This window comes from Arachis hypogaea, chromosome 18 (assembly GCF_003086295.3).
Source record: "Arachis hypogaea cultivar Tifrunner chromosome 18, arahy.Tifrunner.gnm2.J5K5, whole genome shotgun sequence".
Lineage (NCBI taxonomy): Eukaryota > Viridiplantae > Streptophyta > Magnoliopsida > Fabales > Fabaceae > Arachis > Arachis hypogaea.
The window spans coordinates 16,556,768-16,582,463 of NC_092053.1; the positions used below are offsets into that span (position 1 = coordinate 16,556,768).

Consider the following 25,696-nt stretch of genomic DNA (forward strand, 5'->3'; position numbering starts at 1 on the left):
CTAGACACCTGACTTTGAACTATATCAGCGTCCAGCTAACGCGAGAACCGAATTCCGTGGGAAGATGATAATCCTCAGTGAAAATCTGAGATCTGACAGGAAAAATTAAACGAGAAACTGCGGATTCTGTGATGCGTTGTTTCAGCAGCAGCGTTTTGATTCCCTGGACCTTCCAGAGCCTTCTTTTCCGTCGAACGGCGCCCAGATCTCCACATCAGACGGCAAGTACGGCTCACTGCATCCTTCAGCGTGGGGAACCACGTTCAACACTGGAGACAACGACGGCAACACAACTTCAGACCTCCACTGCGACCCTAACACAGTGCCCAGACCTGCGCAACTGCCGCCGGCAACGACGACTCTTCGAATCAGGGAGACAGAGGCGACAGCCAGGTCTGCAACGGAGAAAGTGGGTGGGGCTTTGGTTAGGAAACTAGTGCTGCAGACTGTTTCCCTTTTCCCACACTAACTCATAATTTTTTTTCTTTTTTTGAAATTGACCCAAAAATATTTTCCTCCCAAAGCCCACAGCCACAATGACCCACCATCAATCCAGTCCTGTTTTCATATCCCTCTTTAATGAATGGTATCGGCTAGGCTCACCCCTTGTAAGCCTTCTAAGCCAACATCGACTCCCGCACCCTCAAAGTCTTTTCCGTTACAAACCGAACGGCACACGCGTCCTCCCTCCAGGCACAAAAAATAAATTCTCTGTACGCCTTCTCCAACTTTCATTTGTACACTAGACCGCCCCTTATTTCATTATATATAAAGTCTCAAAACAAAAATTAAAACCTATTAGAATAAATAAAAAATGCACCGACTCAAATTAATTAAACAGCTTAATAAAAATAAGTGGAATCTCTTATTTTAAAGATTTTAAACGACAAATACATATAATAATTAGTACTATAAATCCTTTACAAATTTATATTTCAAATTAAAATTTAACACATCTTTATGTTGAACATATTAATAGTTAGCATTTCTATTAAGGCAGACTGAATGACTACACTTTTCTATAACACAATGGACAACGTTGGTTTTTATTTTTAAAATAATTTTTGTAATCGAAACAAAATAGACGATAGTGTTTTTGCAGAATTGATAAATTAAATTTAGAATTGATAAGTAACTTATATTTTTTGTTTTAATAACAAAGACAAAATTAGTGACGTCAAATATATTTAATATTTAATAATTTTAATCATTTAAACTTGGTAGTTATAGAGAATAGTAATTTTATTTTTTAATTTTCATGAACCAAATTATTCTTAACTTTTTAATTATTTAACCAACATTATTAATAATTTTTATTATTGCTTTTCTACTGAAAAAAATTAATAAACACTGTCATATATTTTTCGAATACTGACAAATAAGTAGATACTCCTAAATAAGATAATAGAATGATATAATATCTTAAAGAGTGATGTTTGAAAATACAGAAATCATAACTTAAACAAAATGATTGAAAAAATAAAACACAATATTATTTGGATCTTTATAAGAGTGGAAGAAAATAAGACAATCATCTACCCAAAAAAAAAAGAAAAAACATCATGAGTGTTAAATAGTAGATGAGAACTTACAACTATATGTAAGCAGATGAGGAGATGTATTTAATGTGATTTAAATGCAAAAACTGCTTTCCGATAATCGGTTGAATATTAATTATGTCGCAAAAGAAAAAATAAAACATTATTATTTTCAAAAAATAAAAAATTACTAACGTCTAGGGTTAGTGTTAGCGTATTAATATTATGGGGAATGCTAGGGGGACAATGACTTTGTTGAATAATATGAACAACCACCAATCAAATAAAAACACACTACACCTTCAAATTAACCCTCTAAATTTTAATATTAAAATAACCATCCGTACACTAGTAAAATGAACATCCGATATATCTATTGTTTACATTGTTTAATATTTTCATTGTTTACCTATACTTTTCCTAATATTATTAGGTTCATCGTTATTATTCTTATCATTAAAATTATTGTGATAATTATCATTTTTATTATTAGGATTGAGACGGAGAGAAGGAGCGATAGGCACGTGTAGGAGAATACAAAGACACATAGCGGGAGAGGGATAGAGAAAGAGAGCGGGAGACAAATACAGAGAGCAATAAAGATAAAAAAAAGACAGAAATTGTTGATATTATCGTTATTATCATTGTTATGATTGTTATGATTCTTATTATTAGAGATAGATTATGACACAGAAATTGAGCTAGATACAGAGAAGAGAGGAGAGACATGGATAGGCAGAGCAATAGAAAAGGAGAGACGGAGAGAAAGATGGGACAAAAGGAGAGTCCTAAAGATTGTGTGAGGGTTACACAGAGGTAAATAGACAGATCCAGCACCGGCAAGAGAGAGGGATTGACATAGTAGCAAAGAGGGGGAAGAGAGAGAGATTCGGCAAAGGGACAAAGAGAGTTTTGGAGATAGAGATGAGGCTACATAGAGAGGCATAGAGAGATAAGTAGAGCAATACGGGGGAAGCAATTGAGACATGAGCAGAGATGGGAGAGAGAGGGAGTCAGGAAGACTGTGAGAGATATACAAAGAGGGAGAAACATAGAGAGCCAGTAGCAACAAGAGGGAGTTATATATATGGAGAGAGAGAGAGAAAGAGAGAGAGAGAGAGAGAGAGAGAGAGAGAGAGAATCTCTAGTAGAGAACTCATCTCAGTTCCTAATTATGACCCACCTGTCATAAAAAGTAACTTCACATAAGTTTTTGCGTCATGAATAGTAAATAGAAACTCAAAGTATCTCTCTCTTCTCCATTAGGAAAAACTAACTTTAGTCCCTATTATGATGCCACTACATTAAGTACTTAAAATAATTAAGATTATTTTAGTTACTATTTCTTTTACAACAATATTAGTCAAATTTATGAATTCAAAAATAATTTACTATTAAAAATTATTAATATTAAAAAAGTTATAATATAGTTAGCATTTTTAAATTTGTAACGACTAATTTTATAATGTGATTAGCATTTTTAAATTTTATAGATAAAAATAAATAACCTAACCAAAAGTTATTTTTAAATGTGTAAAAATTAAATTTATTTTTTTACGTCAACAAATTTAACTAATTATAATTTAATTTAGCATAACAATATACATAATATTTGATAACCATTTAATATAATTTATTAATATAAATTATTAGTTAACTACAAATATAATTATTTATTATGAAGGGAAGAAAGATATACATAATATAAATTATTAATTAACTATAAATATAAATTATTAATTAACTACAAATATAATTATCATAAGGTTTAATTACTCTATTGGTTCCTATAGTTTCGTGAAATTTTCAATTAGGTTTCTATATATATATTTTTTTTAATTGGGTCCCTGCACTAATTTTTTTTCAATTAAGTCCCTTTTAGCAGTAATTGGCTTAATTTTATAGGGACCCAACTAAAAAAAAAATTAGTATAGGAACTTAAATAAAAAGAAAAAAAAGTGTAGAGACCCAATTAAAAAAAAAATTGGTGCAAAAATTCAATTAAAAGGAAAAAAAAAGTATAGGAACCTAATTGAAAATTTCGCAAAACTATAGAGACCAATAGAATATCATAACAACATATATAATATTTTTTTGGACATAAAACAAGTCCATGTTAGGCATTCCCATTAAAATTCATTTAGAGTGAATAATATATGGCCCAAAATAATATTAACATTAAACAATAAATCTACTATAAACACACATTTTTTTCTAAACCCACATCAAAGCCCCTTACAAAAAAATCCTTAATTAATCATATTATCACTCAACGAAAATTTCATAGGACATATTTTTTGCCCAACTTGCAACACAGTACAAAATTTGTCTTTTAATAGATACTTGTCCTCATCTCACTTGTCCTCATCTCACATTGCCAGCAGCTTTCTACAACGTGTAGAAACAACAACCTTTTTTACACCAGAAAATTCACCTTAATTTTAACCTCGGCTCTCTAACTCGAAACCAGAAATACAATTCCTACATGCCAACCTCATCACCATTCTCATCAATTAACTCATCTCTCGTTACATGAATCATACTCTCTGTGGTAGCCCAACAATGGATGCCTAAGCGTGACTAAGGGGTTGATTTGCCATTGACGGGATGACGCGTGGCGAGCGGATTAAGTGAGGATAGATGGCTGTTATGCAGTAATGTGTAATTAGAATGTGAAACGCCGTAAGTGTGGGAAGTTTACTGCGATGGTAAAAGGGGAAATGCAATGCCAATAGGATCCACAAAAAACTGAAAAAGCCATTAATGGAGCAACAACAAAGAATACTGTGACTGTGGAAGAAAATGGTCGCCGACAACATCACCGTTGCGGGCACCATCACGGAGGAGATGATCCTGGAAAACGCGATGGAGGACGGAGAAGGACTGGACGGAGCAGCGACGGAGATGTTGATCGAAGGCACCGAGGGGCGGCGATGACACCTGAATCGTCTTCTCTGACCTTCGAAGAACACATAGGGCGTCTAGAGTAGGATCCTGTTGGGTTGGAGTGTTATCCGGTTCGGGTCGGGTCATTTTTTACCTGGACCCTGTCAATAGAAAAAGGAAAAAGATTTAAAAATTACACCGGCGCTCATTTGTTATCCTTATATTCACCACATACATCATCCAATTAAAATCGTCCATTATCAAGTGCATGCCATACATATCAAAAGCACCACCATGTCTATTTTTTCATCAGCTTCGGTTCCAGCGATGACTTCCACTCAACATGCCCCTTCTAACTCAAAGCGACACACTGCAAATTTTCCTCCTAGCATTTGGCACGATACTTTCCTCAAATATGCTGATTCTGAATCCGTCGTATGTTATTTAATTTTGTATATGCACATATACATACATGTATGATGAGATAAATATAAGTAGCTATACATACCTTCTCGCAGGTTTTTTTTCTTTTTTTTTTTTTTTTAACTTTTACACTCAGGAAACATTTAATCGGGCTAAAACTGTATGTATTAACTTCTATGAACGATAATTTTATTATATATATATATATATATATATAATTATATTGTTTAGTTTGATGTGTTTTGAAAATGCATGTGTTCCACATGTTTAGTTGCGTCAATATTTTTTGTTGGAGGATAAAAGCAATATAAAAAGTATCCTAATTAACCATCATTTTAAGTAAAAATTTGAGTTATATTTGATCCACATGGACATTTTGATTCATGTAAACTATTGCAGGATGCAGCGAATGAAAACATGACGCAACAAATTGAAATATGTAAAGAGGAAGTGAAGAAGATTTTTCTATCTTCAACCAATATCTCACAAAAATTAAATATTATCGACTCAATGCAACGATTGAGTATATCTTATCATTTTGAACGTGAGATTAATGAAGCATTAGAACAAATTCAAAATATTTTCATCAACAATACACTCAACATAGAAGAAGGTGACTTACACTTTGGATTACTCTTTCGTTTGCTTAGACAAAAAGGATATCACATTTTATCAGCTATATATTTATATATTTATTTATTAGAAATATAATTATTTATGTGTTTTTTTTATAATTTTTTTTATAGAAGTAGTGTATCATGTCAGGATTACGAAAATAAAAATTATTTTTAGTGACAATAATATAATAGTTACTATATGTCTTATTTAATTATGTTTTTGCATTAATTATATATTTTCTGTTATTATTATATTTTATAATAATAATTATATACCTTTTTCGGTCATCAAATTAAAACTCTTCGCCAGTAATTATATATTTACCACTAAAACCTTTTAAGGATTAAACTTAAGACGACTAATATCTAATTGTTAGTAAATATATTAGCGATTATTTTTATTGTCGTTAAAAACGAAATAAACGACCAATAAAAATAATTTTTTTAGTAGTGTAACTTCTATAACTTAAAGATTTAGACTTCAATCTCCTATTGAGTAAAAATTTTTTTTAGCATAAGTCAAGTAAAAAAAAATATGTATCTAAAAATTTATGTAAATTAAAAAAAATAACGAAAATATATTAAAAATATGATCATTTATATATTTTTTATTAATTTAATTTTTTTGAAAAAAGTGATATCATAATACTACTAGCTTCTATTTATATTATACACTACCTATGTTACACAGATATATAATAATGTTTGTGATTAATTTACATAGATATATTCAACAAATTCAAGAACAATAAAGGAAAGTTCAATGAGACCATTACCGAAGATGTTCAGGGATTATGGAACTTATATGAAGCAGCACAATTAAGTGTTCATGGAGAAGATTTATTAGATGAAGCACGTGATTTTACATACACTAACCTCAAGTCCATGATCACCAATAATAAGTTGAGCACATATCTTGCTAAGCAAATTGATCAGAGTTTAATGCTACCTTTTCACAAGGGAGTTGCAAGAATAGAGGCAAGATGTTATATGTCTTTCTATGAAGAGGATCCTTCTCACAACAAAGTTCTTTTAACTTTTGCAAAATTAGATTTTAATGTTTTACAGAAAATGCATCAAAAAGAACTTGGAAATATTACCAGGTACGTATTTAATTAAGTGACTTAACTTTACATATGAGTATATAACCAAGTAGTAGTATTTTTTATCTTTCTCTCTTTTTTTTGGTTATGATAAATACTCCTACATTTGTTATCTATTTGTTTACTAATACTTTTTTAGAAAATGGTGCTTTATGGCGTAATTTTAAAATTTTCTTTAGTTGTTTGTATATAGAGATAATTAAAAAAAAATAAAAAAAAATTGAGAATAAAAATACAAAAACTATAACATAAAATTATAAATAAATTTTATTAATCATGATATCTTAAAATGTATACATAAATAGATGTTATTATGCTAACGTTAAACATGACTAAAAATATTTTAGATAATTCATTTAAGAGAATATATATATGAGATGGAATCATAATAGCAAGAATGTTACTAATAAACATGTACTAAATATGTTTAATGTAAACCCCGGTTAAATTAGTAAATAATTAGTCAATAAATTAGTTTTTAATAAGGAGGATTAGAAATGTGAATATTATATCAAATTAGGATAGAGCTCATCAAAACGAAAATTTTGACACTAATTTTGAGAAAATCGGTCCAAGAATGGACCGAACCGGTTGAACCGGATCCAAATCGGACCATCGGTCCAACCGAACCGACCTATTAAATGAACCCACGCATTGCATCTCCCTCATTTCAGCAACGTGACGCTGAAAGCTTGCGTCCAGGGAGGAGAAGAAAAAGGGGTCCGAACCCTCGTTCCAAGTTCAAGGCGCCGTAACTTCCCGATCCGAGCTCCGATCGCCGCACCGTTTGCGACCACGCGTCCACCGCGTCGAGCTTTACATTTCTACCGGAACAATTTTATAGGTAAGCCCTTAAATATCCTCAGCCACTCTTTTCCCCCAATTTTCGAGTTTTGAGAAGGGGTATTGAATTTCTTTGATTTTTGATGTTTTAGGATCCAATTAGCTTGAGAAAAACGTTCACTCTTGCTTATGTAAAGCTTGGGTAAGGTGAGGATACGATAATTCTATTTTATTTTCATTGAATTTGAGCTTTGAGTATTAAATTGGATATATATGTGTTATGAATGTGTATTAGGTTGTGAATAAATAATTGGAGCTTGAAATTGTGAATACTGGAACTTGGAGAAAGCGGATTAGTTGAGTTTTGAGGGGCTGTCTTGGTTTTGAATAAATAGCTTTGGTCGTTACGTGGAAATCGGCCAAGGTATGGTTTAGGTTTCTTGCATTTAATATATAATGTTCTGTGAAAACTTAGGCTAGATGACCATAGGATAAGTTGGAATGCAGGTGTATGTTTAATATTTAGTAATTTGTCGATGAATATAATTGGTTGAAGTTTATTGGATAATTAGTTTTTAATTTTGGATGGTGAATGTTGTTATGTTAATTTGGAGGGAATTATGGTTGAATGTTATTGTTGATTAACTAATGATTTGGTGAATTATTGATTTGAGGTATTTTGTGTTAAAAGCTCAGGAATTGTGAACTATGATCCTTAGTTGAATTTTGGGTTGTTGGATTTGAATATAGTATGAGTTTAATTGTTTATCTGAGGTAGATTTATCGTGGTGGTTGTTATGATGATGAGGAAGGGTATGTTGAATTGAAAAGAAAGCAGGTTTGGACCCGAAAAGGGTGGCAAAGTCCGAGTTTTAGAGGAGATGCTGCCGAAATTCTATAAAAATTAGAGATTTAGTTTATATGATTATTTATAAAGATTTAAGATTCAAAGGTTATATGGTTTGATTTTGAGTGATTAAGAAAATGAGCATGTTTTAAGTTTGATTCATTTGGAAAAGAATGAATTATGTTTTGAATTAGAACTATTGATGGACGGAATGAGAGATGTGATAATGAAGGATAATGATTGAATATGATTGACGTATAATGATGAATGAGATGCGATTGAGAATGATGTGGATGTTGATGAATTTTAATTGAATTATTTATATGGCTTATGAATTTGAATAATCTGAGATACGAGATTCCCTGGATTAAGTGCCGTGGCTTGCCACCACGTGTACCAGGTTGAAAACTCGATACTCTGTTGACCCTACGACGTAAGTGTGACCGGGCACTATATAAATTCCCGGGAATGTTACCCCCATTGAGCAATATTGATTATTTGAGAAAAATCTATGCATAGACTCTTGGGGATGCACGTCGGGGGACAGTCTAAGGACAATTCAGACTTGTCGGGTTGGCTGGATAACCGACAGATGAGCCTCATCAGCCATAGGACAGGCATGCATCATATGCATATTACTTGAATTACTTGCTTGTGCTCTAATTGGGTGTGCCTATCTGTATTTGCCATGCTAAATGTGTATTTGTTACCTGCAGTAGTTGTAACCTTCTTGTGTTTGCATTTATCTGTCTATTTGTCTGTGAAAATACATGATGGAGTTGGAGGTATGGAGGAATGGCAGTATAGGACTTAGATTTAAGGTTAAGTTAAGTTATGATTAAATATTTTTAGGAAACCACCTTTTATGGCTTCTGTTTAATACTTTAAGCTCTATAATCTGAGTGTCGATGTTCTAGGATTGCCTCTGGCATTCCCAGGACCTTATATATTATGTGTGTGGCACCTTTACCATACTGAGAACCTCCGGTTCTCATTCCATACTATGTTGTTGTTTTTCAGATGCAGGTCGAGAGGCATCTCGTTAGGCGTCTGGACTCTTGAAGCGGAGTGGTTACTGGGATATTTTGTTATGCTATGATGTATATATATGTACTTAGCTTTCTCTCCGCATGACTTATTCTTTTTGATCCTCTTAGAGGTTTATGGAGAGGCAGGATTGCGTATATGTACTTTTGGATTTTGGGTATATATGTGTAAATATTCTCCGGCCAGTCTTGACTTCGCAGGCTGAGTTAGGAGCTTGTTATTTTGTATCTTTGGTATTCTACTCCTACTTCTGTTATCTTATGTTTGATAGTTATGATTTTCTTAGCACGTAAGTTAACTCGTTCCTTGAGCGTAGCGCCTTTATTGTGCGATTTTTATTTCCCCCTTTTCTTCAAGGCTCCTAGCATATTATAATTCTTCTGCTATTATATGTACTCATTTTATTTTAGAGGTCGTAATACCTCACCACCTTTGTTTTACGACTTAAGCGTAAAGCTTAGTGTGGTAGGGTGTTACAATATGGTATCAGAGCAGTTCGTTCCTATAGAGCCTGAAAGACGGACTGATTGTACTTCTGTGCATTCTCTGTATATGTGTTTATGTGCTATTAGGATATCTGATTGATATATATGGCATAAACGTTTGTGAGCATGCATTTGGAACTTAAAAGCATTAGACCTGCGATATTGAGACTGATCAACTTAATATCACTTGTTTGATGTGTATAAGGACCAGATGTCGACTCGCAGACGCGGTCGCGGGCGAGGTAGAGGTAGAATACGCATCGTTACTCCTAGCCCGGTAGGGAATGATCCAGTAGACTTTATGGCTACTCTAGGAAATATGGCTGCAGCTATGTAGACAACAGCCGAGGCACTGGGTAATAAGATAAACCAGGATAATCACGGGAACAATAATGATGAGGGCGGTCCTATGACACTTGCTATATTTCTGAAAGTTCATCCTCCGATCTTCAGGGGAACCTCAAATCCCACTAACGCAGATAATTGGATTCAAGCTATGGAACGGACGTTGCAGGCCCAACAGGTTCCTGAGAAGTAATTGGTTGAATTTGGAACTTATCAACTGCAAGGTGAGGCTCAGTATTGGTGACAGGGGACACGATGTATCCTGCAGGCAGATGACGCTATGATAGTCGGGAGATTGGTTATTTAAGAGCCATGTTTTGCTTGATTATTCTGAGAAGTCAGTACAGTTTATGTTAGAAAGGTCAGAAGCGCCGGTTGTGGTGAATAGTTACTATTTGAATTTTATGATAGTAAACTGTTCTGGAACTGAATGTCAGGGTATTATGTTATTAACTGCGAGAATATCAGGTGATGATCAGAGTTTAGAGCAGATTTCGGTTGTATGTGAATTTCCAGATGTGTTTCCGGATTATATTAATGAATTTCCCCCTAACCGAGAGGTTGAATTTGCAATTGAGTTGGTACCTGGATCCGGTCCAATTTCAATTACTCCTTATAGGATGTCGCCTTTAGAAATGGCTGAACTGAAGGCTCAGCTGGAAGATCTGTTGGGTAAGCATTTTATCCGACCAAGTGTTTCTCCGTGGGGAGCGCCAGTATTACTGGTAAAGAAGAAGGATGGGAGTATGCGGCTGTGTGTCGATTATCGGCAATTGAATAAGATCACTGTGAAGAATAAATATCCGTTGCCTAGAATCGATGATCTAATGGATCAGTTACAGGGTGCCGGTGTGTTTTCTAAGATTGACCTGCGATCAGGGTATCATTAGATAAGGGTTAGAGACGAGGATATTCCGAACACTGCTTTCAGGACACGTTACGGTCATTATGAGTATACAATGATGTCTTTCGGGTTAACTAATGCCCCGACAGTATTTATGGATTATATGAACAGGATTTTTCGGCTGTATTTGGACAAGTCTGATATTGTCTTCATTGATGATATTCTTGTTTATTCTAAGACTGAAGAGGAGCATGTTAATCACTTACGAACTGTATTACAAATTTTGAGAAATAGGAAGTTATACACTAAGTTATCTAAATGCGAGTTTTGGAAGAGTGAGGTAAAGTTTTTCGGTCACGTGGTGAGTAAGCAGGGAATAGCCATGGATCCTGCTAAGGTAGAAGTAGTGATGAAATGGGAGTGATTAACTTCAGTAATAGAGATTAGAAGTTTCCTAAGTTTGGCGGGATAGTATCGAAGATTCATTAAGGGACTTTCATAGCTCGCCTTACCTTTAACTAAGTTGACTAGGAAGGATACGCTTTTTATTTGGACCCAGAGTGTGAAGAGAGTTTTTAAGCATTAAAGCACAGATTGACTACTGCACTCGTGTTAGTATTGTCTGAACCAAGTGAGCCGTTTGAAGTGTACTGTGATGCATCGCTGAAGGGCTTGGGGTGCGTTTTGATGCAGCACCAGAATGTTGTAGCATACGCCTCACGGCAATTAAGGCTGTATGAGATGAACTATTCGACACATGATTTAAAACTTGCTGCTGTTGTGTTTGCTTTAAAGATCTGGAGGCACTACCTCTATGGCGTTAAGTTTCATGTTTTCTCAGACCATAAGAGTTTGAAGAATCTTTTTGAGCAGAAAGAGTTGAATATGTGGCAGAGGAGGTGGATGGAGCTTCTGAAAGATTATGATTTTGAATTGAATTATCATCTAGGAAAAGCGAACGTTGTGGCAGAGGCTTTGAGTCGAAAGTCTTTATATGCAACTTGGATGATGCTACGGGAAGAAGAATTACTAAGGGCATTTCAAGGTTTGAATTTGGGAGTTAGAGAAGAATCTGGAATTCTGTGTTTGAGTCAATTGCAGATCTCAAGTGATTTTAAATCAGAACTTCTGAAGGCTCATCGAGACAGTGAAGCGTTACGTAAGGTATTACCAGCAGTCAAACAGGAGAAACAGTGGAGAGTGTTAGAAGGACAGGAAGGTTTGTGGAAGTTCAAGAACCAGATTGTTGTGCCAGATATTAAAGAATGATGTGGCATTGCATGTATCTAAATGTTTAACATGTCAGAAGGTTAAGATTGAGCATCAGAGACCATCAGGGACCCTTCAGCCTTTGGAGATTCCACAATGGAGGAATTGGCTCGAATGTATATCAAAGAGATTGTCAAATTGCATGGTGTGCCTTCTACTATCAAATCTGACAAAGATCCTCGCTTTACATCAAAATTCTGGGGAGCTTTTCAACGTGCATTTGGGACTCAGTTAAGCTTGAGTACTGCGTATCACCCTCAGACAAATGGTCAATCAGAGAGAACTATTCAGACCTTGGAAGATATGCTAAGAGCTTGTGTATTGGACCAGTCGGCGAGCTGGGATCGGTATATGCCATTAATAGAATTTGCTTATAATAATAGCTATCATGCGAGCATCGGAATGGCTCCATATGAGGCTCTGTATGGCAGAAAATGTCAGTCTCCACTATGTTGGTATGAAACTGGAGAAAGGAGTTTATTAGGGCCTGAAATGATAGCTGAAACGACTGGGCAGATAAAGAAGATTCGTAGTCGAATGCTTATAGCCCAAAGCCGCCAGAAGAGCTATGCTGATCAGAGGCAAAAGCCTTTGGAATTCAAAGAAGGAGAACATGTCTTTCTGAAAGTTACACCAACCACTGGCGTGGGAAGAGCTATTAAGACCAAGAAACTGAATCCCCGTTATATTGGACCGTTTGAGATTCTGAAGAGAATTGGACCAGTGGCTTATAGAATTGCCTTACCGCCATATCTTTCGAATTTGCACGATGTGTTCCATGTGTCACAGCTTCGGAACTATACTCCTGACGCAAGTCATGTTCTAGAACCAGAACCAATCCGAGTGAGAGAAGATCTAACACTTCCAGTAATTCCGATGAGGATTGATGACACCAGTGTTAAACGATTACGAGGAAGGGAAGTATCATTAGTAAAAGTAGTTTGGAGTCGAGCTTGTATCGAGGAACATACCAGGGAACTCGAATCAGATATACGAAAGGATTACCCACATCTCTTTTCAGATAACTACTGACTACATCTGAATTTTGAGGGCAAAATTCTTTATTAGGTGGGTAGGATGTAAACCCCGGTTAAATTAGTAAATAATTAGTCAATAAATTAGTTTTTAATAAGGAGGATTAGAAATGTGAATATTATATCAAATTAGGATAGAGCTCATCGAAACGAAAATTTTGACACTAATTTTGAGAAAATCGGTCCAAGATTGGACCGAATGGACCGAACCGGTTGAACCGGATCCAAATCGGACCATCGGTCCAACCGAACCGACCTATTAAATGAACCCACGCATTGCATCTCCCTCATTTCAGCAACGTGACGCTGAAAGCTTGCGTCCAGGGAGGAGAAGAAAAAGGGGTCCGAACCCTCGTTCCAAGTTCAAGGCGCCGTAACTTCCCGATCCGAGCTCCGATCGCCGCACCGTTTGCGACCACGCGTCCACCGCGTCGAGCTTTACATTTCTACCGGAACAATTTTATAGGTAAGCCCTTAAATATCCTCAGCCACTCTTTTCCCCCAATTTTCGAGTTTTGAGAAGGGGTATTGAATTTCTTTGATTTTTGATGTTTTAGGATCCAATTAGCTTGAGAAAAACGTTCACTCTTGCTTATGTGAAGCTTGGGTAAGGTGAGGATACGATAATTCTATTTTATTTTCATTGAATTTGAGCTTTGAGTATTAAATTGGATATATATGTGTTATGAATGTGTATTAGGTTGTGAATAAATAATTGGAGCTTAAAATTGTGAATACTGGAACTTGGAGAAAGCGGATTAGTTGAGTTTTGAGGGGCTGTCTTGGTTTTGAATAAATAGCTTTGGTCGTTACGTGGAAATCGGCCAAGGTATGGTTTAGGTTTCTTGCATTTAATATATAATGTTCTGTGAAAACTTAGGCTAGATGACCATAGGATAAGTTGGAATGCAGGTGTATGTTTAATATTTAGTAATTTGTCGATGAATATAATTGGTTGAAGTTTATTGGATAATTAGTTTTTAATTTTGGATGGTGAATGTTGTTATGTTAATTTGGAGGGAATTATGGTTGAATGTTATTGTTGATTAACTAATGATTTGGTGAATTATTGATTTGAGGTATTTTGTGTTAAAAGCTCAGGAATTGTGAACTATGATCCTTAGTTGAATTTTGGGTTGTTGGATTTGAATATAGTATGAGTTTAATTGTTTATCTGAGGTAGATTTATCGTGGTGGTTGTTATGATGATGAGGAAGGGTATGTTGAATTGAAAAGAAAGCAGGTTTGGACCCGAAAAGGGTGGCAAAGTCCGAGTTTTAGAGGAGATGCTGCCGAAATTCTATAAAAATTAGAGATTTAGTTTATATGATTATTTATAAAGATTTAAGATTCAAAGGTTATATGGTTTGATTTTGAGTGATTAAGAAAATGAGCATGTTTTAAGTTTGATTCATTTGGAAAAGAATGAATTATGTTTTGAATTAGAACTATTGATGGACGGAATGAGAGATGTGATAATGAAGGATAATGATTGAATATGATTGACGTATAATGATGAATGAGATGCGATTGAGAATGATGTGGATGTTGATGAATTTTAATTGAATTATTTATATGGCTTATGAATTTAAATAATCTGAGATACGAGATTCCCTGGATTAAGTGCCGTGGCTTGCCACCACGTGTACCAGGTTGAAAACTCGATACTCTGTTGACCCTACGACGTAAGTGTGACCGGGCACTATATAAATTCCCGGGAATGTTACCCCCATTGAGCAATATTGATTATTTGAGAAAAATCTATGCATAGACTCTTGGGGATGCACGTCGGGGGACAGTCTAAGGACAATTCAGACTTGTCGGGTTGGCTGGATAACCGACAGATGAGCCTCATCAGCCATAGGACAGGCATGCATCATATGCATATTACTTGAATTACTTGCTTGTGCTCTAATTGGGTGTGCCTATCTGTATTTGCCATGCTAAATGTGTATTTGTTACCTGCAGTAGTTGTAACCTTCTTGTGTTTGCATTTATCTGTCTATTTGTCTGTGAAAATACATGATGGAGTTGGAGGTATGGAGGAATGGCAGTATAGGACTTAGATTTAAGGTTAAGTTAAGTTATGATTAAATATTTTTAGGAAACCACCTTTTATGGCTTCTGTTTAATACTTTAAGCTCTATAATCTGAGTGTCGATGTTCTAGGATTGCCTCTGGCATTCCCAGGACCTTATATATTATGTGTGTGGCACCTTTACCATACTGAGAACCTCCGGTTCTCATTCCATACTATGTTGTTGTTTTTCAGATGCAGGTCGAGAGGCATCTCGTTAGGCGTCTGGACTCTTGAAGCGGAGTGGTTACTGGGATATTTTGTTATGCTATGATGTATATATATGTACTTAGCTTTCTCTCCGCATGACTTATTCTTTTTGATCCTCTTAGAGGTTTATGGAGAGGCAGGATTGCGTATATGTACTTTTGGATTTTGGGTATATATGTGTAAATATTCTCCGGCCAGTCTTGACTTCGCAGGCTGAGTTAGGAGCTTGTTATTTTGTATCTTTGGTATTCTACTCCTACTTCTGTTATCTTATGTTTGATAGTTATGATTTTCTTAGCACGTAAGTTAACTCGTTCCTTGAGCGTAGCGCCTTTATTGTGCGATTTTTATTTCCCCCTTTTCTTCAAGGCTCCTAGCATATTATAATTCTTCTGCTATTATATGTACTCATTTTATTTTAGAGGTCGTAATACCTCACCACCTTTGTTTTACGACTTAAGCGTAAAGCTTAGTGTGGTAGGGTGTTACATTTAAGTAGATCAAATGGTATATACTTTGAGTATTTATAACTGAATATTATTATTATATTTTAATATAAATATTAATTATATTTAATCGTTATTTTTTAATTCAATTGAGTAATAATAAGTATTAAATTTAATTGATTAGCACAATTAAATTTTAGTATCATTTTATATAAAAATTCATTATTTTTTATATTATTATAAAAGTTGCCATTTATGTAAAATTGCTTACACGATCCGATTATGAATAATAATATGCCCTAAATTCATTCTATAATAAACATGCATAATTTTTATATAATATAAATAGATTGAAATTTTGGGATAACAAAAACTGTGTAAAGAAATAGCAATGCTAGCTAGACCAATGCCTAAAAAATAAAAAACCAAAACAAAAATACTAGAAAACTTATGTTAGAGATACCATGCAAATATAGAAGGTGAAAAAAATACCAAAAAAATAAAAATAAAAAGTGAAAAATGGTCTATACCCAATAATATATATATATAGGTGAAAAGTAACTATGGCCTTAATTAAACAGCAGAGTTGATTGTCTTTTATAAAGCTACACCAAGTTTCAATTTTAGTTAAGACTGGAATAATATGGTTTAGAAACCTCATCATGTGAGTGGTGTGAGTAGTGTAATGACAAAAAAAAGGTTTAAAAGGTAATCAATGGAATTGACAAAATAAAAGGTAAAAAATAGATGAAATATAATAATTAAAAAATAAAAATCAGCATGAACCCATTTTCTATCAACCAACATTATGACTTAACATTGAATCATTATTATATTATTAATTACAGGTGGTGGAAAAAATCAGATTTTGCAACTAAAGTTCCTTATGCTAGAGAAAGGGTGGTTGAGGCATACCTTTGGCCATTTTCTATGTCTTCAGAGCCTAAACATAGCACTCATAGAAGGATTGTGGGCAAAATGACTGCATGTATGTGTCTTCTTGATGATACTTATGATGCTTATGGCACAGTGGAAGAACTTGAGCTCTTCACAGAGGCAATCAAAAGGTAAACCAAAAAGGAAAAAAAAGTTATCTTCACTTAATAAAAAAATGACTTAAAAAAATTTCTTATATGCTGAAATTCTAATTTATATTAGCAATCCTCAAACGACAACAAAACTTATTAACTTTCTTATGTTATTTTGATTTTCAGATGGAATATTAATCCGATCAAATCTCTTCCAACATGTTTCAAAGTGGTCTTTAACGCAATTTCAGAAGTTGTGGATGAAATTGAATCAGCACTAGTAGATGCGAAAAAATCAACCCTAGTATTGAAAAATGTTAAACAAGCGGTAGGTTTAAAGCTAGTGCTAATTTTCTATCCATAGTGAAAAAAAAATAATGCTTTAGTAATAACCTCCACTTTAGTTAATTAATCATCATTATAATCGTGGTATATACTTGCAGTTTCTAAATTTGGCAGAAGCATACTTGTTGGAAGCAAAATGGTGCAATGAGGATTATGTTCCAACATATGATGAATACAAGGTTAATGGAGCTATATCTTCTGCATTGCCACTTCACATAGTAGCATTTGTTGGTCTTGGTGAATTTGCAACCAAAGAAGTCTTTGATTGGATTTTTAGCGATCCAACAACAATCATAAAAGCTGTATCACTTGTTGGCAGACTCAAGGATGATCTGGCTTCACATAAGGTTAATTATTTCTCACTAATAATAATATATCATATCCTTTTTTCTATCAAATTTATCATTAAAATTTCTAAATCATTAATTGTTTTACAAGCTATAATTTTGGATTTGGTTAATTTATTTGTAGTTTGAGCGGGAAAGAGATCATGTTGCTTCAGCAGTTGAATGCTGCATGAAACAATATGGAATTTCACAAGAAGAGACAAACAAACTCATTCAAAAGGAAATCAAAGATTTTTGGAAGGATATAAATGAAGTGTGCCTCAATCCAAATAATGATATTCCAAAGGCAGTGCTTGAATGTATTGTTAATTTGGGACGTATATCTGAGTTTACATATGCAAATTTTCAAGACAGATTCACAAACGGAGAGTTTATGAAAGAACGTGTTTCTGAGCTACTTTTAGATCCCATCACTATCTACTAGAGTTTTATAAATTATACACAAAATGCTGCTGAAGATGTATTTGAAATAGGGGTGAGGGCGTGAGGCTATATATATAGTACTCGTCCTAAATCTTGTATATTGAATAATTATATAATAATTATCTGTTATTTTTATATTGAATAAAGATATATTATAATATTGTATTGTTCATGACTTCATGTCACTGAAATTCGAATAAAATGTATTAAATAATTTTTTTAATAATTTTTCACTAAAAAATAAGCTGAATACCATTGAATTTATTGGCAAAATTACAGAAATAATTCACCGATAAATTTATTATCGTCGAATTTAAGTCGACGGTAATATCTTCACCAATAACTATTTACTATCGAATTACTAAATTCGACGGTAATTACTAGCAAATTCTGCAAAGAGTGTGACAAAATAGGAGTTGGTAATTTTGGCGCCAAAATTTGGAGCCTGCGTATCGTTTGATTTTACCCCAGTGAATTTAATGGTAAGTTTAAATAATTTTTAAATTTTTTAAATTTTTTTAACACAATTAGTAGTCAAATCTTAATTAATGACAATCAAATAAAGATTTTAATAAATACAGTCAGTTATATATAAAATGTGAAATATAAAGTGTACGTACAGAATAAAAAATCAAATAAATAAGATATAATCAAATAAAGTAAAAGAAAACCCTAATAAGAACTACATCCTAATAGTTGTTGTTGTTGTTGTCGTTGTCATTCCGCTGGTCTTGCTGAGGCGGCGGTCTAGCGGTGATGTCGGCACCCCTTCAACAGTGCCACTGCCACCAGTGCGTATTTGTTCCTAGTATATTATCATCTGTTGCTCCATCCACTGAATCCGCTACAGCTATTGGCTAATATAAACTCCAGCCTAAAGGAATCTTGTCTAACATACGTGCGGGGATCTCGTTATACCTCTCTTCAGCCTGCTGTAGTTGCTGACCTTATTGGTGAAGGTTCTGGGTGAGATTCTACACATGCTCCCTCAAATCGATGTTGTTATCCTTGGGATCGGCAGGGCTGGTGATAGAGGCGGACGAATTCCTCAATGTGAAAGTGTAGAGGTTGCTGGCAAAGAACGACCCCAACCCATAGAAGCGATTCTTGTACGACTTAGATACGGTCTTGCGCCAAACCATATCAGAATCGACAACTGAGGCAGAGGATTTGTTGCTGTTCTGGACAATAATAGTTCTGTTCATGAGCGACCTTGTGCAAACTTAATTTGCTCCTAGCATTTGGCAGGATACTTTCCTTCACTATGCTGATTCACAATCAATTTGGAGTGAATTATGAATTTATGATCCATTGACATTTGACACCTCCGCCATCACCATATCATTTGCTATAACCTCCTCTTTTCATTCTTCCTCCTATTCTGCCTCTATTTCCTCCAAGACTACCTCTTAAATTTCCCCAGAAGCCACTTCGATGACTATATTGAGCCACATATATCTGAACAAATTGATCTGGTTTCCAAATCTTTCTAGCATGCTTTCACGAGCAAGAAGCAATGCCTCTAATTCTGCAACTGTTATACTCATTGGTCTTGACAGCACAACAATAATCAAAGATCCATATTCTATAATTAATCCATGAAAAATTGTATTAACATGATCATCTTCACTAACTTGTTCTCATACCGAGATTAACAAATCAATTGTCTTGACATGATAGGGGAAAAATTTGCCTCTAACCTCTTCCAAATCGGAAAAGTGAAAAGGCATACAACCATTCTTGTGGTGGAAGGATTTGTCGTCAAGGCCAACAACCATGATTTGAATAAAGCATCTTGTTTTTTTTTTTTTTTGAAGTAAAAAGCACTCAACACCATAGGGGGAGCAAAAAGAGTACCAGGAAACAAAAAGTGACAACTCAAAGTATAAACCATCATCTAACAATCAAAGTGCAAATCAACCCAGAGTCATCTTCGGCATTGCCATCAACAACCAAATGGTGCACCACCAATCCACTCATCGGCGAGCATAAAGGACCTGTTTATAATTTCTACTACACTTGAGCCTTGATTATTGAAGACTTTATCATTCCTTTCTAGCCAAATTGTCCAGATAACAACAAAGAAGCCAATCAACCACCTCTTCCTCTCATTCTTTCTTACTGAGGCATTCGTCCAAGTCTCAAAGCGTTGCTTTAGTGTACCAAGCATGGTCCATATCCTTCCAAGAGCGAACAGCCAAGCACACCACACCTGCCAAATAAGCTCACAACCAACAAACAAATGAAAAGTAGACTCCACAAATTTCAGCATAGGACACACATATTATCATTCTAGTCAATGACACCTAATCTACATAGTCTTTCCTTAGTATTCACCCTCTCAACCAAAACAAACCAAGAAAACAACTCGATCCTTGGTGGGACGAAACCCCTCCAAATAACACTAGTGAAGCTATAGCTTATTATTTCCTCCGGAAGAACTGCTTCCCGCAACACCTACACAAAGGAGCTAGTGGAATAAATACTAGTTCTATCATATTTCTAGACCACCCTGTCCTCTTTCTCAGGTGTTAGATTAACTGACTCTAAGATCTCATAAAGTTGGTTTAAATGTTCTAGCTCCCATTGAAATAACTCCCTCCTCCATTAGAAACTCCATATCCACTCTAGCCCATCCCAAAACCCACAGTCCTCTATAACAGATCCTTTAAGGTTTGAGACCAAGAAAGTCTTGGAAACATATCTTTCAAGACATCACTAGTTAACCAGACATCCTCTCAAAACCAAATTGTTCTACCATTCCCTATATCCATTGACAAGCCTCTGACCATCTTCTCTCTGATTTGTGACACTTTGATTTGTAGCTGACAAATATCCTTCCAAGGACCCCTCTTGTAGGAATAGGCTGACCACACAGCATCTCAGAAGGATTCATGCTATTACAGGAGCATACAACTTTCTTCCATAAGGGAGAATCCTCTTTCTAAAACCTCCACCACTACTTAAATAATAGAGTTGTATTCCAAATCACCGCATCACTAACTCCAAATCCACCTGCCTTTTTTGGAGCCATCACTACTTTCCATCTCACTAGTGGCATCCCGATCCTCCCATCCTCTTTACTCCACAAGAATCATCGTTGTAGAGAGATCAACCTCTCCGCTACTGCCTTTGGCATCTTGTACAAGTTAAGATGGTATATAGACAAGCTATTTAGAATATATTTAATGAGACCCAACTTATCCGCTTTATTGAGGGACTTTGCTTTCCACAGACTCAGCCTTTCTTCCACCTTATCAATAACTAGTTTCCATGTCTTAACCAGCATCGGATTCGCTCCTAGAGAAATGCCAAGATATCAGACTGGTAAAGAGGCCTCCTTACATCCCAGCAAATGACACATCTTACGCACCCAACGCTGTTCACAATTAACCGGAATAAAACTAGACTTCTCAAAATTAATACTCAACTCAGACATCATCTCAAAATAGTGCAATAAACACTTGTATTTCCTGATAGTCTCTTCCTCTGTAGGACAGAAAAGTATAGTATCATCCACAAACTACAAGTGCGACAACTCAATGTTATCCCGTCCAACCAATAACGGAGAGATGCACCCATTCCTCACCACCTCCCTGATCATTCTATGTAGAACATCAACAACTAGCACAAACAGAAAGGGAGACAATGGATCTCCTTGTTGGAGGCCCCTTTCCATTTTGAAGGGCTTAGAGGGAGAACCATTTATAAGAACCGACATAGATGCAGAGCATACACACTCTTTGATCCACCCCCTCCACCTATGGCCAAAACCCATCTTCTGTAAAACTAAATCCACAAAACTCTATTTGACCCTATCATAAGCCTTTTGAAAATCCAGTTATATTATCATTGAGCTTCTTTTCCTTGACTTTAGCCATTGCACAATTTCACAGGCAATCAAAGCCCCATCATGTATTTTCCTACCCTGCACAAAAGCACTCTGCGTCTCTCCTACTAAACCTGGCATAACATTCCGCATCCTCCGAACCAATACCTTAGAAATGACCTTATACATATAACCCACCATACTAATCTACCAAAGGTCTTTGGTTTCTGTCGCTCCAATAAATTTCGGCGCCAACGCCACCCAAGTGACATTCGAATCACTAAGTAGCACAGCTGACTGGAAGAAAGCCATCACTACTTCAATGAATTCCCTCCCAACTTCTGCCCAACACTTCTTAATGAAATTCATGTTATACCCATCACTTTCTGGTGCTTTTGTTGACTCACAATCCCACAATGCATTTTTTATTTCCTCAACTGTTGGCATCAACTCCAGTTCTGTTGCTTCTTCCTCTATTATCTGCCTTACTAGCCCATCCCGAAACCCTATATTAGGTGAAGTCTCCTGATGGTACAAGTCTTTATAGAAATATCTCTTATGGCAACCTTAATCCGGGATTGATTTTCATGAATCCTCAAGGCATCAATCCGATTGTTCCTCCTCCGTGCCGAGGCTATATTGTGGAAATATCGAGTATTTTTGTCAATCTCCTTAGCATGCCTGGATCGTGACATCTACTTCCAATGTATCTCCTTCCTGATATACCATTTTTTACAAGAGCTTGCAAGCGCCTTTCTTCTTGCTTCCAATGTTTCATCATACACTCCGTTGCTCACCATATCGTCTACTTTATTGAACTCCTCCTCAAACTTATTAATCATCAAGTCCAGATCTCCAAAATTCTCTCTATACCATCTGTCCAACGGAACCGTCAAAGCCTTTAACTTGTCCAAGAATTGAACCTCACCTAAGCTCCTCCACTCCTCCTTTACCATCCTCAAGAACCCATCATGAGTAAACCATGAATCTAGACTCCGAAAAGGTCTCAAATCCCCCTCCCTACCTTGTGACATCCATAATCATTGGACAATGGTCTGACAATCCTCTTGGTCCTCCTCGTAGCCTTGTTTCAAAAAATTTTTCTAACCACTCCAAACTAACCAGAACTCTATCTATGCGACTACATGACTGACCTTTGAACCATGTGAATATACAATCTGTTAATACTAGGTCCACTAACTCTTGTTATTTTCACTTCGAATATTCAGGATTCACAATGCCACTTAGTTTAACCGTTATAGTTATGTGTTTTACAAGATCATGTCCTTCAATGGTGGATTTATTTATCCTTCCATTGTAAAAAGTTGTCTCCATCTAACTTCATTGAGATTGAATTTTCTGTAAAGCTTGAGCTGCGAAGACCATGTTTTCGGACAAGATTATGAAAACTAAACCAATGAAATTAAAGGTTTAGTTAAAATTTATGTAAGGTTGAATCAAATATAATAAAATAAATAATATATATATATATATATATATTTAATTTTTTTTGTGTTTTATTATTTTAAATTGGTTAATTTCTAAAAACTGAATCAATTCAATCAATTTATCTTTTTTTGACAAATTTTCCTAATTCTTTACCAGTTTACTAATAACTGCTGACTCAGCATAGACATAAACATTCCTGCTTCTAACTCACTCCTTCTAGTTTTGACTACACTACATTCCTTTACTGATTATTCTCATATACACTACCCTGGCACAACGTAATTATTTCCCTTAGCTTGTTGAATTGGTGACTTGGGGTACCTATTTTATCTGTAATTGATGAGAAAAAAAAAAAGAGTTGGAACTATAACTGTATAACAAACACGTGATGAGGTAGGTATTCATCATAAATATTCGGGAACCAAGATTCATATGAATGTTAAAATTTTGAATGAGATATAACTGATTGAAAATTGCAGAGTTATTGATGATGAGATTAATTCAGGAAAGGAAACTAATTTATGATAATCATGTTAAAAATTACAAAAATGCGTATTTATATTTTAACATGTATTTTATATTGATGACTTGTTTTGGTGGCTAATTTTAGTGTACACGTATCATAGTCGTAAAAATTAATCATCAACTCAGTTATTCGTATAGAGTAAATATTAAAAGAGGAGTGCTAGGAGACTAGCAGATTTTGTGATTTATAGTCATCAATTAGTCATCATTAGTTTTTTAATGGTGTGAGATTATATAATAGTGTGAAATTACTCATTTTTTTTTGCTGGTTAAGTGCTTGTTTGGGTGTCATTATCTTGGTAAAAAAAAGATCTTTTTTCAATGTAAAAGATCTTTTTTTTTTTATTTTTTAGTGTGTTTAATAAATTTCTAGTAGTAAAAGTAAAAGTGCTAGAAAAGTAAAAAAAAAAAACATCTTTTTTAAGAAGTTGTAATTTGCATCTTTTTTTAAAAATTTTTTTTAAAAAGATATTTTTTATGTAATAAATAAACAGGCCTGCTACACATCTATATAACCATATAACCAAATTGGCCCAAGATCAAATTGATTCAGCTGCATTAAATGGAGAGTGAGAAACACGCGCCAGACACAAAAAACCTCTCGTTTTTCATTCGCGCTTCATTATGAAAGAACGTTACATCTTCAACACGAAACCAATACACCAAAACACTCATTCTCTTCGAATCTCTCTGAACATTACTCAAACTTCAATCACATTCTTTGCGGAAACTACTACTGCAAAGGAATCGGAAGAAGATTTTGCAAGCAACAACCAGAAACAAACAAAAACAGCAACAAAGACTACAAAATGTATGAGAAAACTACTGTTCATTTAAAATCTTGCAATGTTGCATTTCGCCTAGTTTCATTTTAGTTTTACTGGTTTGATTTGCTTCGTTTAGTAGATTGAACTATTGTGAATGATTTTTACAGTATAACTAGGGCTTTAAGATATATGTGCTTGTTCTTATTGGTGTGAATAGTTTAACTAGAGCTCTGTTATTATCTTCAGTACTTCTTTTGCATTGAAGAACACTATTCTTGTTGATTGAAAATTTTGATAATGATTTATATACTAACCACATGAACGTTTTTCGGTTCGGTGGCCTTTGGATTTTGGTTTTGTGCATGAAGGATTTTCGATTCGGTGGGTTGTGACATATTAATTAACTTGATTAAGATATACATACTTGTGGTTGTTGATGTATTGAATGAGTTTTGTTTAGGACAATCGACATTAGAGACAACTCTTTCACTTTGATAAGCCATACTACTGTAAAATTGTCTCATTATATTTTATTAAGATATATGTGGTTGTTCTTATTTGTGTGAATAGTTATATACATTTTTTAGTTCGGTACCCTTTGTGATTTTGGTTCTGTGAGTGAACGATTTTCAGTTCGATGGGTTGTGGCATTTTAATTGACTTGTTTAACATACACATGCTTGTGGTTGTTGATGTATTGAATGAGTTTTGTTTAGGACAATTCACATTAGAGACAACTCTTTCACTTTGATAAGCCATACTACTGTAATAGTATTCTTGTTGATTGAAAGTTGATCATCATTTATTAACCACATGAACATTTTTCGGTTCGGTAGCCTTTGTAATTTTGGTTCTGTGAGTGAACGATTTTTGGTTAGGTGGGTTGTGGCATTTTAATTGACTTATTTAACATATATATGCTTGTGCTTGTTGATATATTGAAGTATTGACACAAATTTTTTATTACAGCAAAACACAACAAGAAAATGGCAACAATGAAGGAGAAGGCACATTATAACGTAAGTAGAT

The 25,696-nt window shown here is 34.8% G+C and overlaps 1 protein-coding gene and 2 long non-coding RNA genes across 3 annotated transcripts; all 3 read left to right on the plus strand.

Moving 5' to 3' along the window:
- Positions 1 to 4,598: 4,598 nt before the first annotated feature.
- LOC112773092 (probable terpene synthase 2) lies at positions 4,599 to 18,255 on the plus strand. Its single transcript, XM_029294794.2, has 7 exons — positions 4,599 to 4,859; positions 5,247 to 5,460; positions 6,189 to 6,567; positions 16,803 to 17,021; positions 17,169 to 17,310; positions 17,426 to 17,674; positions 17,799 to 18,255. The coding sequence occupies exons 1-7, from the start codon at positions 4,719 to 4,721 to the stop codon at positions 18,096 to 18,098; spliced, it is 1,644 nt and encodes a 547-aa protein (XP_029150627.2). The 5' UTR covers positions 4,599 to 4,718; the 3' UTR covers positions 18,099 to 18,255.
- Positions 7,233 to 9,500, plus strand: LOC140181202 (uncharacterized). Its single transcript, XR_011876120.1, has 4 exons — positions 7,233 to 7,411; positions 7,503 to 7,557; positions 7,646 to 7,774; positions 9,218 to 9,500. It is a non-coding gene; the product is annotated as an uncharacterized lncRNA (long non-coding RNA).
- Positions 13,510 to 15,813, plus strand: LOC140181203 (uncharacterized). The gene is made up of 4 exons (XR_011876121.1): positions 13,510 to 13,687; positions 13,779 to 13,833; positions 13,922 to 14,050; positions 15,494 to 15,813. It is a non-coding gene; the product is annotated as an uncharacterized lncRNA (long non-coding RNA).
- Positions 18,256 to 25,696: the final 7,441 nt, after the last annotated feature.

Coding starts and splice junctions, on each gene's coding strand:
- LOC112773092 (XM_029294794.2), top strand. CDS start 4,719: ATGTCTATTTTTTCATCAGCTTCGGTTCCAGCGATGACTTCCACTCAA. Junction 4,860..5,246: donor ATGCTGATTCTGAATCCGTC/GTATGTTATTTA, acceptor AAACTATTGCAG/GATGCAGCGAATGAAAACAT. Junction 6,568..16,802: donor GAACTTGGAAATATTACCAG/GTACGTATTTAA, acceptor TATTAATTACAG/GTGGTGGAAAAAATCAGATT.